Below are 14,715 nucleotides of genomic sequence, written 5' to 3'. Positions count from 1 at the left end.
ATTTGGGTCCCTACAGCTGCATGTTTTACTGCGGTAGACAGCTGCAACACATGCAGGGATTGCCTGTTTGGCAATACCCGCAAATGTTGTGGCTGTCTACCGACGCAAAACATACAGCATCAGGAACTTTAACCCCTTCATGACCTTGTCATGTTCTGTTTTTCCGTGTTCGTTTTTTGCTCCCCTTCTTCGCAGAGCCATAACTTTTTTTATTTTTCTGTCAATATGGCCATGTGAAGGCTTATTTTTTGCAAAACAAGTTGTACTTTTGAACAACATCATTGGTTTTAGCATGTCGTGTACTAGAAAACGGGGAAAAAATTCCAAGTGCGGTGAAATTGCAAAAAAAGTGCAATCCCTTACTTGTTTTTTGATTGTTTTTTTTACTAGGTTCACTAAATGCTAAAACTGACCAGCCATTATGATTCTCCAGGTCATTACGAGTTGAGTTCATAGACACCAAACATGTCTAGGTTCTCTTTTATCTAAGTGGTGAAAAAAAAATCCCAAACTTTGCTAAAAAAAAAAAGAAAAAAAAAATTGCGCCATTTTCCAATACCTGTAGCGTCTCCATTTTTCATGATCTGGGGACGGGTGAGGGCTTATTTTTTGCGTGCTGAGCTGTTTTTTTTTTTTTATTGATAGCAATTTGGGGCAGATACGTTCTTTTGATCGCCCGTTATTGCATTTTAATGCAATGTTGCGGCAACCAAAAAAACGTAATTCCGGCGTTTAAATTTTTTTTTATCGCTACGCCGTTTAGCGATCAGGTTAATCCTTGTTTTTTATTGATAGATCGGGCGATTCTAAACGCGGCGATACCAAATATGTGTAGGTTTGATGTTTTTATTTTTTTTTATTATTGATTTATTTTGAATGGGGCGAAAGGGGGGTGACTTAAACTTTTATATTTTATTTTTTTCATATTTTTTTAACTTTTTTTTTTTTTACTTTTGCCATGCTTCAATAGCCTCCATGGGAGGCTAGAAGCTGGCACCACTCGATCGGCTCTGCTACATAGCAGCGATCATCAGATGTGCTATGAGCGCCGACCACAGGGGGGTGCTCACAGCAGGCCGGCATCAGTAACCATAGAGGTCTCAAGGACCTCTATGGTTACCATTCTGATGCATCGCTGACCCCCGATCATATGACGGGGGTCGGCGATGCGCTCATTTCGGCCGCCCGGCCGGAAGCGCCGGTTAAATGCCGCTGTCAGCGTTTGACAGCGGCATTTAACTAGTTAATAGCGGCGGGTGAATCGCAGTTAATATATTATCCGAGCACGCCCAAGATACTCGGATAACACGTTATCCGAGCACGTTCATTTATCACTTGTTCCAAGCCATTCTGACACGTCACTAGGATGTGTTGCAGCATGTAATAAGTGACGTTAGCTATATATATATAGCAACCGCCCCAAGGGTTTTCACGAAGATCATGGCGGCGCTGATGGCCATCTTGAGGGTCAGAGGCCTGGTTCTATTTCCATACCTCGACGACATCCTCATCAAGGCTCCGTCCTTTTCTCAGGCCCACAAAAGCCTGTCCATCGTTCTCGACACCCTAGCCCGTTTCGGGTGGCTGGTCAACCGGAAGAAGTCCTGTCTTATTCCTTCTCAGCGCAACATCTTTCTGGGCATGCTCTTCGACACCCGTCAGACCAAGGTCTTTCTTCCCGAAGTCAAGAGATCCATTCTTTGTCGGGACATACGCGTGCTCCAGGGCCTAAGGTCTCCCTCCTTCCGATCGGCCATGAAGGTTTTGGGGAGGATGGTAGCAACATTGGAAGCGATTCCCTTCGCCCAATTTCACTCGCTACCTCTTCAGCAAGCCATCCTGTCTCAGTGGAACAGGTCTGTTTTCTCCCTGGACCGCCCGATCCGACTCTCCCCGGGTCAAACGGGCTCTCAACTGGTGGCTCACCTCACCTCTCGTCTCCCAGGGCAGGTCCTTCCTTTCCAGTTCACTGGCAAGTGGTGACGACGGATGCCAGCTTGCTCGGCTGGGGTGCGGTTTTTCGCCACCTGACTGTACAGGGCCGCTGGTCGGCGCAAGAGTCAACCTTGCCGATCAATGTCCTCGAGATCCGGGCCATTTTTCTGTCCCTTCGTCACTGGGAAGGGATTCTCAGAGGCCTTCCTATCCGTATCCAGACAGACAATGCCACGGCGGTGGCATATGTCAACCATCAAGGGGGGACTCGGAGCTCCTTGGCCGAGGTATCCAAGATCCTTCTCTGGGCAGAGGCAACGGTTCCGGTGATATCCGCAGTGCATATCCCCGGCGTGGACAATTGGGCCGCTGATTTTCTCAGCTGCGAGGGTCTCGCGGCAGGGGAATGGTCCTTGCATCCGGACGTCTTCCATCAGATTTGTCTTCGATGGGGGACTCCGGACGTGGACCTTACGGCGTCTCGAATGAACAGGAAGGTTCCGCAGTTCGTCTCCAGGTCTCGCGATCCTCTCGCAGTGGGCGTCGACGCTCTGGCCATTCCTTGGTCACAGTTCGTGCTGCCCTACCTGTTCCCACCCCTTCCTTTACTTCCCAAACTGTTGGAAAAGATCAAAGTGGAAGGGGTGCCCGTCATTCTGATCGCCCCGGATTGGCCCAGGAGAGCTTGGTTCGCGGAGCTTGTCAATCTTCTCGCGGACGCTCCCTGGCGCCTTCCAGACAGGCTCGATCTGCTGTCTCAGGGTCTGATCTGCCACCCGAATTCTCGGTCGCTCAGTTTAACGGCGTGGCTGTTGAGACCGCAGTTCTAAGAGCGTCCGGCCTTTCGGACCGGGTGATTCACACCATGATTCAGGCTTGGAAGCCTTCATCTTCCAGGATCTACTATCGTACCTGGAAGGCTTATTTCCGTTGGTGCGAGTCCAACAACGTTTCACCCATGTCTTTTTCCCTGCCTTCCATTTTGGCCTTCCTTCAGGCAGGACTGGATTCGGGCCTGGCTGTTAGTTCCCTGAAGGGCCAGGTCTCTGCGCTTTCCATCCTTTTTCAGAAGACTTTATCTTCCCGACCACAGGTCAAGACCTTCCTTCAAGGAGTAGCCCACGCTGTCCCTCCTTACAGGGCCCCTGTGGATTCATGGGATTTAAACCTGGTACTGGACGTTCCGAGGGTTTCCCCCTTTGAGCCTCTCAGGGAGGTTCCCCTGTCGGTTCTATCTTGGATGGTGGCCTTTCTTGTGGCCATCACTTCTATCCGCCGCGTTTCCGACTTGGCGGCCCTGTCTTGCCGTCCTCCGTTCTTGGTCATCCACCAGGACAAGGTGGTCCTCAGGCCTCCGCCTCCTTTTCTTCCTAAGGTGATTTCCACCTTCTACCTCAACGAGGACATCGTTCTACCTTCTTTTTGTCCATCTCCGACTCATCCTCTGGAGCGATCGTTGAACAAGCTGGACCTCGTCAGGGCAGTGTAGATCTATCTGGATAGAACGTCCACTTTACGGAAGACTGATTCTCTTTTCGTCATTCCTGATGGCTCGCGCAGAGGCCAACCGGCTTCTAAGGCGACTATTGCTCGCTGGATCAGAACGGCTATTCTGGAAGCTTACCGGGTCAAGAACAGAGTGCTTCCTCCTGGGATCAAGGCTCACTCTACCCGGGCAGTCGGCGCCTCCTAGGCGGTGCACCACAGGGCTTCCGCCCTACAGCTTTGCAAAGAGGCAACCTGGTCTTCCATCCACACGTTCGCCAAATTTTACAAGGTCCATACCTACGCTTCGGCGGACGCCAGCCTAGGCAGAAGGATCTTGCAGGCGGCAGTGGTGAGTCCGCTGGCCTGATGGAAGTCTGTTTCTTTCCGCCCTTGGGACTGCTTTGGGACGTCCCATGGTTCCTGTGTCCCCCCAATGAGAGGCGATAAAGAAAACAGGATTTTTGGTTGCTTACCGTAAAATCTGTTTCTTGGAGCCTCCATTGGGGGACACAGCACCCTCCCAATGTTTCTCAGTTTCTGTTGTTTTATGTTCTATGACTGCTCTCACGTTTACCGTTCTCAAGTTTGTGGTTATGGTTTTCAACCTTGTTAATTATCTACTGCTTTCTCACTAACTGAAGAGTATAATGCCAGTCGGTGGGGTGTACACTGCAGAGGAGGAGCTAACTTTTTTTATTTGCATAGTGTCAGCCTCCTAGTGGCAGCAGCATACACCCCATGGTTCCTGTGTCCCCCAATGGAGGCTCTAAGAAACAGATTTTACGGTAAGCAACCAAAAATCCTGTTTTTCATAGTCATGAAAATACAGAAAAATCTCTAAATAAGGTGTGTCCAAACTTTTGGTCTGTACTGTGTGTATATGTGTGTGTGTGTGTGTATGTATATATATATATATATATATACACACACACACACACACACACACACACACACACACACACACACACACACACACACACACACACTTTTATCCATTTGATTGTAATCTAGTCAGAAGTTCCCTGCTCCTTTAGTTCAGCTAAATATTCAAAATAGTTTTGAACCCGATGAGTCCTATTTGTTTATAGATCAAGCAGCTTTTGATGCATACTTTGACTACCATACATTTGAAAAAACTGACCGTCACATCCAAACATAGATTAAGTGTGAACAGGTGCTGAACCTTAGAGTCACCAACTCTTATACAGTCAATAAGAGAATAAGCGCCTCCTTCTGAATGGGTACCTATGAAAACCTCTTCTTAGACAACATTCTCTCTCTCTGTGGAGGGGTATTGGACCTGCTGCAATTAAAACACCTGTGACTAGGAGGCGGAGTGCTCGGTCAGAAGGCTAAATAATACATTTGAAAAAACTGACCGTCACATCCCAACATAGATTAAGTGTGAACAGGTGCTGAACCTTAGAGTCACCAACTCTTATACAGTCAAGCAAAAAAGGCAGCACACTGCAGCGCTAACACATGCAAACACAAAACACGGAAATTCAACGGCATTACTGCACTAGAAATATGAAAAATGAGAGCGTTTAGCGCATAAAAAAGGCCAATTTTATGTGTACCTGGTAGCCACTTTACGACATCTCTCTTATACCAGGTCCTACGCTTTCCTTTCCTCGCTGAGAATAAACGCCTCCTTCTGAATGGGTACCTATGAAAACCTCTTCTTAGACAACATTCTCTCTCTCTGTGGAGGGGTATTGGACCTGCTGCAATTAAAACACCTGTGACTAGGAGGCGGAGTGCTCGGTCAGAAGGCTAAATAATACATTTGAAAAAACTGACCGTCACATCCCAACATAGATTAAGTGTGAACAGGTGCTGAACCTTAGAGTCACCAACTCTTATACAGTCAAGCAAAAAAGGCAGCACACTGCAGCGCTAACACATGCAAACACAAAACACGGAAATTCAACGGCATTACTGCACTAGAAATATGAAAAATGAGAGCGTTTAGCGCATAAAAAAGGCCAATTTTATGTGTACCTGGTAGCCACTTTACGACATCTCTCTTATACCAGGTCCTACGCTTTCCTTTCCTCGCTGAGAATAAACGTCTGCATCTGAATGGGTACCTATGAAAACCTCTTCTTAGACAACATTCTCTCTCTCTCTGTGGAGGGGTACTGGACCTGCTGCAATTAAAACACCTGATTTGATTGTAATCTAGTCAGAAGTTCCCTGCTCCTTTAGTTCAGCTAAATATTCAAAATAGTTTTGAACCCGATGAGTCCTATTTGTTTATAGATCAAGCAGCTTTTGATGCATACTTTGACTACCATACATTGTTAACTTACACTAATGCAGTACATAACCACCCTATATGACGAAACACATACAGCTATCTTCATTATATGTTCAGTATGAAATATATTCTGTTTCTGATTGTAGGATGCCAGAACATGATTTCACTGTCAGAGATGTGAAACTACTGGTGGGTAAGTTGGTTCTTTTTGTTTATCCTGGTGGCTTTTAAAGACTTTAATTATTGATTTAGATATGTGAAATATGATCCTGCTCCATGACATGCCTAACTTTACTACACTGGATGTCTTAACGCTTATGGAGACCAATTTAATCAACTTGTATATTATGAAAGCACTAATGCGCATATTACTGATATCACCAGTACTTCTAGTATTGACGACCTCCTGTATCCTCCTACGCCATCCCTGTCTTTTTAACTTTTTTTTTTTTTTTTGTGCTGGATTATTTTACATTGAGGAGGTATGGGTAGTAACCCGAACGGATTCCCTATAGTTTACTCCAGAAAGTGGTATAAATCGCTGCAGAAATCTACTGCAGCCACAAGCTGGTGTAGATTTCAGATACTGGTAAGAAGGAGCCATAAAATTACACCAAATTCAGTTGATTCATACCGCCTGAACTAGAGGCAAGTGCTTACAAGTAACGTAAATAGGATATAGAACCTTTGTTGTACGCCAGAAAAATACCTGGATATTATAAACTCTAAACCTTTCTTTAAAGGGAACCTGTCACCCCGTTTTTTTCAAGATGAGATAAAAATAGCGTTAAATGGGGCAGAGCTGTGCTTTACATTAGTGTATTTTTTGTGCCTTTATTCCCCACCTATGCTGCCGAAATACCTTTGTAAAGTCGCCGTTTTGGGCTGTCACTCACGCGGGTCTGGTCATAAGGGCGTGGTGACATCGCTGTTTCTGCCCCAGATCCTGCTCATCTTTCCGTTGGTGGCGTAGTGGTGTGCGCATGCCCAACAGGCGAATCCACTGCGCAGCTGAAGGAAAAGAGCGTGATCTGCGCTATTCAGCGGTTTATCAGTGGGCGCGGCCATCTTCCTGAGGCCGCGCGTGCGCAGATGGTAGTGCTTTGCTTCCCGGGGCTTCAGGAAAATGGCCACGGGATGCCGCGCGTGCGCAGATGGAGATCGTGGCGGCCATTTTCCTGAAGCCGAGATGTGAACTGCCCCTATTTAACGCTATTTTTATCATCTTGAAAAAACGGGGTGACAGGTTCCCTTTAATGTACTATCAATATTATATACAGTGGGGGAAATAAGTATTTGATCCCTTGCTGATTTTGTAAGTTTGCCTACTGACAAAGACATGAACAGTCTATAATTTTAAGGGTAGGTTAATCTTAACATTGAGAGATAGAATGTCAAAAATAAAATCCAGAAAATCACATTGTATAAATTATATAAATGGTTGTCATGGAGTGTGAGACCTGGTGCCGTGGAAGATTCCAGAGCAGAGGCCAGGTCATTGATGTAAATATTGAAGAACATTGGACTTGGGGTGCAGCCTTGTCTGGCTCCACGGATCTGCTGGATATCAGCCGTTCTTCTACCGTTCACATTCACGCTGCAGCGGTTCTTGGTGTAGGAGCTTCTCATGACATCATAAGTCTCTGCTCCTATTCCGCTCTCCAGCAGTTTCAGTAACAGGCCCGGGTGCCACACTGAGTCTCAAAAGCCTTTCTATAATCCACAAAACAAGTGTACAACTTCCCATGCTTTGTATTGTAGACATGGCTCTGAATGACCCTGTACAGGGTGTAGATGTGCTTGGCTTTTGCTGAGGATGTTATGCTCGGTAAGGAAATTAAGGATCCTTTTGTTTAGGATGCTGTTGAACAGTTTTCCCAGGTTGCTGCTGACACATATCCCTCTGTAGTTGACCAGGACGTACCTGTTCCCACTCTTGTGAATGGATGTGATTAGACCTTAGTTCCGGGTACGAGGGAAGTAGCCAGCACTCAGCACAATATTGAACAGTTTAACCATTGTTGTCTGTATTTCCGGTGGGCTGTATTTCAGCATTTTTGGTGGGATTCCATCCTGGCCACTCGCTTTTCTACACTTTATGGAAGAGATTCTCTCTGTAACTTCCTGTAATGTGATTGGTATATTCAGTGGGTTTTGAAAATGTTTGACTTTATTTCATTGCCTTTAGTTTTTCTGTTATGTTTTTCTGTTCTTGGTTTAGTTCTTCCTTTGGGATGTCTTTGTAGAGGTCTTTTAAGTACTGAAGCCAGATATTGCTATTTTGGATATGGATATTGTTTTTCTTGCTTTTTGTGCCCATGTGGTTCCATAGTTCCCAGAAGGAGTTGCTTTAGAGGGCGTCTTGGAGTTGGTTAAGTTTGGTGGAGATGTAACTGCTTCTTTATCCTGAGGATGGTTTTGTATTGCCTTTGTATGGTGTCATAGACATCCCTCAGACCCGAATGATTGGGGTCTTTTTGTTTGTTGTTTGAGGCTGTTTTCAGGTTCTTCCGTAAGGCTTTACATTCTCTGTCAAACCAGCTATTGGTCTTTTTTTCTTTTGGCCTTTTATAGTTGACTTTAAGGTAGGACAATCTGGCCATAGTCTACAGTATCATTGAGTTTTTTGCAGCTTGGTTCACTTCTTCTGCATTAGGCTTGGAAGTTGTAGAACTGGTGGAGTATCTCCTGTATTTTGGGTCTGCTTGGAGCCTCTTGATATTTTATTGCTGTTGTCTTGGACCATTTTTATAGGATGGATGGAGGTGATCTATCTCCTCCATCCTAAAAATGGTCCAAGACAACAGCAATAAAATATCAAGAGGCTCAAGCAGACCCAAAATACAGGAGATGCTCCACCACTTGTACAACTACGAGCCTAACCCAGGAGTGAACAAAGCTACGTTAGAGCACCCCTGGTCAAAATTAGTTATTGTAAACAGTTAAGCAAGTTGAAAGTATATTTCCATCTTTTATAAAAAAAAGGGAAAATGGGCAGATTCAAAAGTTTACGTATCCTGCATGGTTAGCATCTAGTAGCACCCCCTTTTGAAAGTATCACGGCTTGTAAACGCTTTTTGTAGCCAGCCAAGAGTCTTTCAATTCTTGTTTGAGGGATTTTCATCCATTCTTCCAGTTCTATGAGATTCCTGGGTGGTTTTGCATGCACTGCTATTTTAAGGTCTAGATACAGATTTTCAATAATATTCAGATCAAGGGACACTGATGGCTATTGTAAAACGTTCAGGTTGCGCCTTTTAAGGTAATAATAATCTTTATTTTCTCTAGTAGCCTTCCACGACAGCCACCAGGAGGTTGTCTCCATACCCTAATGGGGGACAGGAAGCACAAGAGGTTAAAAACCCCTCCCACCTCCCATTAACCAGTGTCTTTCCTGTCCCCCATGGGGCATGGAGAGGTTACTGGTGCGCTGCAGCGGCGGCTCTAGCAGTGTACCTGTGTTTCATTTCTTCTGCCGGGCACTAATGGTCGGGTCCCTCGGGGCTTCCTCCTGCGCTGTGCCTCCCGTCTCCTCTGGATTCTGGGACCACGTTCCCGGTCCTCCTGCGTCCTCTTGCGGGGACAAAGCTGGCCGGTGAGCCCATGTTCGGCAACCCGGAAGTCAGGTGATACTCCACTTCCGGGTCGGCGCTCCTGTACAGGAGCCACACAGACCAGCGCAATGGATCACCGAACGGCGTGCGAGGCATGCTGCATCCTCGCACGCCTGCCTGGGACTGGGGAGGGGCGGCGAATTGCCTCGCGCTGGTGCAGGCTTATTTTCTTTATAAGCTGCGAAGACGTCTCAGGTAAGCCTGCTGTAAGCATGGATTCGTCTTGCCCTGCAGCTGCAGAGCCCAGCGCTCCTCAAGCCCTAGTAAGTGTGGCAGAGATGGCTCCCATTTAAAGGTAGTTTTATCTACACCTTCTTACACCGCTTCCTCTCTCTTTGCAGGGAGTCAAGTCTGGCCCTAAAAACATTACCAAACGTAAATGTGCTACCTGTAATGTGAAAATGCCACTAGATTGGGAGAAAAAGTTGTGCCAACCTTGTACAGATAAAATTGTCCGGGCGGAACACCCTTCATTGATTGAGGAAATCCGCTCCCTGGTTAGGCAGGAGGTTCAAACCTCTCTGGCCACGCTCGCCCCACCTCCACCGCCACAGTCACCACCATCCTCACCTGGTCCATCTCTCCCCAAAAAGAGAAAAATCCAGGAGTATTCTGAGTCAGAGTCTGAGGGATCTTATATGTCTTCTTCTATCAAATGGGAAGATGTGTTACCCCATAAATCTGCGGAAATTAGGAAATATCTTTTTTCCTCTGAATACATTGAGGAATTGGTGTCTGCAGTGAGGAACACCATGGGGCTAAAAGAGGAATCAGTTCCTCAGTCTATACAAGACGAACTTTTCGGTATACATACTGAAAAACAACCTGGGTTTCCCGTCCATAAAAGCATAATAGATATGATTAATAATGAATGGGAATTGCCTGAGAAGCGTCTAACAACTCCTCCAGACTTTAAACATCGGTTTCCTCTTGATGAGGACGCAATAAAATGGAACATCCCAAAAATTGATGTTCAGGTGGCTAGAGTGGCTAAAAAAACGTCTCTGCCATTTGAGGATTCCTCCCAGTTGAAAGACCCCTTAGATAGGAAGATTGAGAGCCTTCTCAAAAAATCCTGGGAAACATCTACCTCAGCCCTAAGATTCAATATTGCATCCACCTGCGTGGCCCGCTCTCTCTTCCGCTGGATAGAAGAGCTAGAAAACCACATCTCTCAGGGTACTCCGAGAGAGGAAGTTCTGGACTCCCTGCCTGTGCTGCATAGAGCAACTGGGTTCCTCGCAGACGCCTCACTGGAATCTATCCGGGTGGCAGCCAGATCCTTGGTCCAGACAAATTCAGCCAGAAGAGCTCTCTGGTTAAAAATGTGGAGCGGAGACGTCACTTCCAAAATAAAACTATGTTCCATTCCCTTTAAGGGTGACTGTGTTTGGGCCCTCGTTAGATGACATCTTAGAGAAAGCCACAGACAGAAAGAAAACTCTTCCTGAACAGAGGCCTCCCAGGAAGCGTTTTTTTCGAGCCTCCCAGTCCCAGCCCTCCCAGGGTAAAGGAAAAGAAAAAACCGGGAGGTGGAGTTATGCTAAGGGGAAGCCTAAAAACATCCTTATTCCCCAGCAAACTCCACAAGAAAAACAATGACTCCAATCCGGTGGGGGGGAGGCTTTCGAACTTCGTTCACAGTTGGCAGAATATCTCCAACAGCCCCTGGGTGGTCAGTGTTATACAACAGGGGCTTCTGATAGAGTTCGATGCACCTCCCCCAGGATCGTAAGAGTCACCTCCCCGTCATCTCGGGAGACTCTAAAGTTGATGATGGCTGGAATTCAGGACTTGCTAGACTCAAGAGCTATCTCCATGGTCCCGGTGAACGAGCAAGGGAAAGGGCACTATTCCCGTATCTTCATGATAAAAAAGCCTTCCGGGCAATCTCAGATTATAATAAATCTGAAAGATCTCAACAAATATATAACTTACCGCAAGTTCAAGATGGAGTCAGTAAAAACAGCCATCCCTCTAATCACTCCTCATTCATATATGGCAACAATAGACCTCAAGGATGCCTATTTCCATATTCCAATGCATCCTCGTCACAGGAAATACCTAAGATTTGCGGTCCAATTCAATCAAAAAATCTTACATTTCCAATACAATGTTCTCCCCTTCGGGATCTCCTCAGCCCCAAGGGTGTTTTCCAGAGTCATGGCGGAAACGGTAGCCCATATCAGGAGCCAAGACATCGCTATAGTGCCGTACTTGGACGACCTTCTAATAATTGGTCCTTCCGCCGAAATTCTCAATCAGAGAATTTCCAAAACTCTGAACATCTTACAGCTTTTGGGTTGGATACCAAATCTAAAAAAGTCTCAGCTATCACCATCAAAGGTGAGGAAATTCCTCAGGGTCCTCTTGGATTCAGAAAATCAGAAATCCTTCCTACCAGAGGAACACCGAATAAATCTAATTTCCAAGGTCTCAGACTTCAAAAGACAACGTTCTCCGACTCTACGGGCCGCAATGTCTCTCCTGGGGTCGATGACGGCCTGTATACAATCAGTCCAGTGGGCTCAGAGCCACTCAAGAGTACTGCAGGCACACATCTTAGGGAACGGGAATTCAAATTCCCTGAACAGGAGAGTGTACACTCCTGGGAAGGTAAAGGTTTCGTTAACCTGGTGGGCGATCCAATCAAACCTGCTAAAAGGAGTAGACTGGGTACAAGATCCACTGATCACGGTGACAACGGATGCCAGTCAAAAAGGTTGGGGAGCAGTTGTCTCGCAGATCCCATTCCAGGGTCACTGGAATCAGAGAGAAAGCTCCAGTTCCTCCAACTCCAGAGAATTGATGGCAGTGGAGAGGACCCTTCTGGCGGCCAGCAGTCTCATTATAGGTCAACATGTCAGAATTTACTCGGACAATATGACGACTGTTGCGCATCTAAAACACCAGGGAAGTCCGAAGTTCAACCAGTTGAGAGCAATATCAAACAGAATATTTTGCTGGGCAGAGAAACAACTCCTCTCACTATCAGCAATACACCTCAGGGGGTCAGTGAACGTTCATGCGGATCTCCTAAGCCGTCGCGACTTGCATCCAGGAGAATGGAGCCTGAAGGCAGACATTTTCAGAATGTTGACGGACAGATGGGGACTTCCCGATATAGACCTTCTAGCGTCAAGTCAGAATGCACAGGTCGAGAACTACTTCTCCCTAAATCCCAAAGACCGGTCTCGAGGAGTAGACGCCTTCGCTCATGCATGGAGGTTTCATCTAGCATACGTGTTCCCTCCAATACCGTTACTTGCGAAGACCCTCCGGAAGATCCGGGACGATCAAGTCCAGACTATTCTAGTAGCTCCGGCATGGCCGAAAAGAAGCTGGTACCACCTCATAAAAGAACTGAAGGTGAATGGTCCAGTTTTTCTTCAAACATCAGAAGATCTTCTCAGCCAAGGCCCCTTTTATCATCCGGAACCACAAAGGTTCAATCTAGCAGCCTGGCTATTGAAGCCCAGGTACTAAGAGCTAAAGGTCTTTCAGAGTCAGTAATCTCTACCCTACAGAAGTCTAGAAAACCTATCACCAATGCCATATTTGGCAAAATTTGGAATAGATTCTCCTCGTGGTGTCATCCTCATAATCCTGACCCTTTCCATCCTAATATCTCACAGGTATTAGATTTTTTTACAAAAAGGTTTGGAGTTGGGGCTGAAGCCAAGTACCTTGAAAGTTCAGGTGTCAGCCTTGAGCTCTGTCTTCGATCAAGACCTTGCAGGTCATCGTTGGATTAAGAGGTTTATGGTCGCAGCATCAAGGCATTGCCCAAGAAAACACATTTTTGTACCATCATGGGACTTAAACATAGTTCTAAAGGGCCTTATGGCTCCTCCATTTGAACCATTATCATCCTGTTCCTCGCAACTTCTGTCCTGCAAAACGGCTTTCTTGGTTGCAATTTCTACTGCAAGACGAGTGGGGGAAATACAGGCCCTTTCAACTAGAGAGCCTTATCTTACCATAAGAGATGACTCCATCGTGTTCCGACCAGATCCATGTTTTCTTCCAAAAGTAGTGTCAGAATTTCATCGATCACAGGATATAGTCCTCCCATCGTTCTGTCACAATCCTTCAAATCCGGAAGAACACAGATTTCATACTTTGGATGTACGTCGTATAGTGTTGTACTATTTAGAACATACTAAATCGTTCAGAATAGACAAAAATCTCTTCATTCATCTTTCTGGCAGAAACAAGGGCAAGAAGGTAGCGAAGAGTACCATTGCCAACTGGATAAAGAAGGCCATTGCTGAAGCATACCTAACTCAGAATATAGCTGTTCCTGCGGGCCTAAAAGCCCATTCCACCAGATCTACTTCTGTCTCTTGGGCTGAAAGGGCTGGTGCTTCAACAGAGCAGATTTGCAGGGCAGCAACATGGTCTTCCTTGCACACTTTTACTAAGCATTATAGATTGGACTTCTGGTCCAACCGGGATCTTGCCTTTGGCCGAAAGGTTCTTCAGGCTGTGGTCCCTCCCTAAATACAGAATTGGTTGGCATTCCTCCTGGTGGCTGTCGTGGAAGGCTACTAGAGAAAATAGAATTATTCTTACCGTTAATTCGGTTTCTAGGAGCCTTCCACGACAGCATTAATTCCCTCCCGATGTTCTTGGATAATTTTTTTTCTGAGAACCTAAAAGGTAACCGGTGCTATGGGTTCATTTGTAAGTCACTGGTTTTTAACCTCTTGTGCTTCCTGTCCCCCATTAGGGTATGGAGACAACCTCCTGGTGGCTGTCGTGGAAGGCTCCTAGAAACCGAATTAACGGTAAGAATAATTCTATTTTTTTATATAGCGCATATTCCGCAGCGCTTTACAGTTTGCACACATTATCATCATTGTCCCCGATGGGGCTCACAATCTAAATTCCCTATCAGTATGTCTTTGGAATGTGGGAGGAAACCGGAGAACCCGGAGGAAACCCATGCAAACACGGAGAGAACATATAAACTCTTTGCAGATGTTGTCCTTGGTGGGGTTTGAACCCAGGACTCCAGCGCTGCAAGGCTGCTGTGCTATCCACTGCGCCACCGTGCTGCCCAGTCTATTGTGGATTTTGATGTGTGTTTTGATTTATTATCCATATGTAGAAGCCATCGTCTTTTCAACTTCAGCTTTTTTACAGCTGGTGTTATGTTTGCATCAAGAATTTGTTTTAATTTAATTGAATCCATTCTTCCCTCTACTCTTGAAATATTCCCGTGCCATTGGCTGCAACGCAACCCCAAAGCATGATTGATCCACCCCCATGCTTAATGGTTGGCAAGATGTTCTTTTCCTGAAATTCTTTGCCCTTTTTTCTCCACACATACCTTTGATCATTGTGGCCAAAGAGTTCTATACATCAGGCTTGTTTAGATGTTCTTATGCATACATCTATAGCTGAATTTTT

At 46.0% G+C, this 14,715-nt stretch overlaps 1 protein-coding gene across 8 annotated transcripts in view; it reads left to right on the top strand.

The window, feature by feature from the left end:
• Positions 1 to 14,715, top strand: part of KDM2B (lysine demethylase 2B) — a 292,449-nt gene that overhangs the window by 29,981 nt on the left and 247,753 nt on the right. For 7 of the 8 annotated variants that reach the window (XM_077293070.1, XM_077293063.1, XM_077293056.1 and 4 more), the window contains one exon: positions 5,833 to 5,879. In XM_077293070.1, coding sequence (XP_077149185.1) covers positions 5,833 to 5,879 — 47 coding nt within the window. The remainder of the gene's footprint in view (positions 1 to 5,832; positions 5,880 to 14,715) is intronic. The other variant, XM_077293089.1, reaches the window with a different exon arrangement.

Source organism: Ranitomeya variabilis, chromosome 1 (assembly GCF_051348905.1).
Source record: "Ranitomeya variabilis isolate aRanVar5 chromosome 1, aRanVar5.hap1, whole genome shotgun sequence".
Taxonomy (NCBI): domain Eukaryota; kingdom Metazoa; phylum Chordata; class Amphibia; order Anura; family Dendrobatidae; genus Ranitomeya; species Ranitomeya variabilis.
The sequence above is the reverse complement of the archived record's forward strand: the minus strand, read 5'-3'. Positions and strand labels throughout refer to the sequence as shown.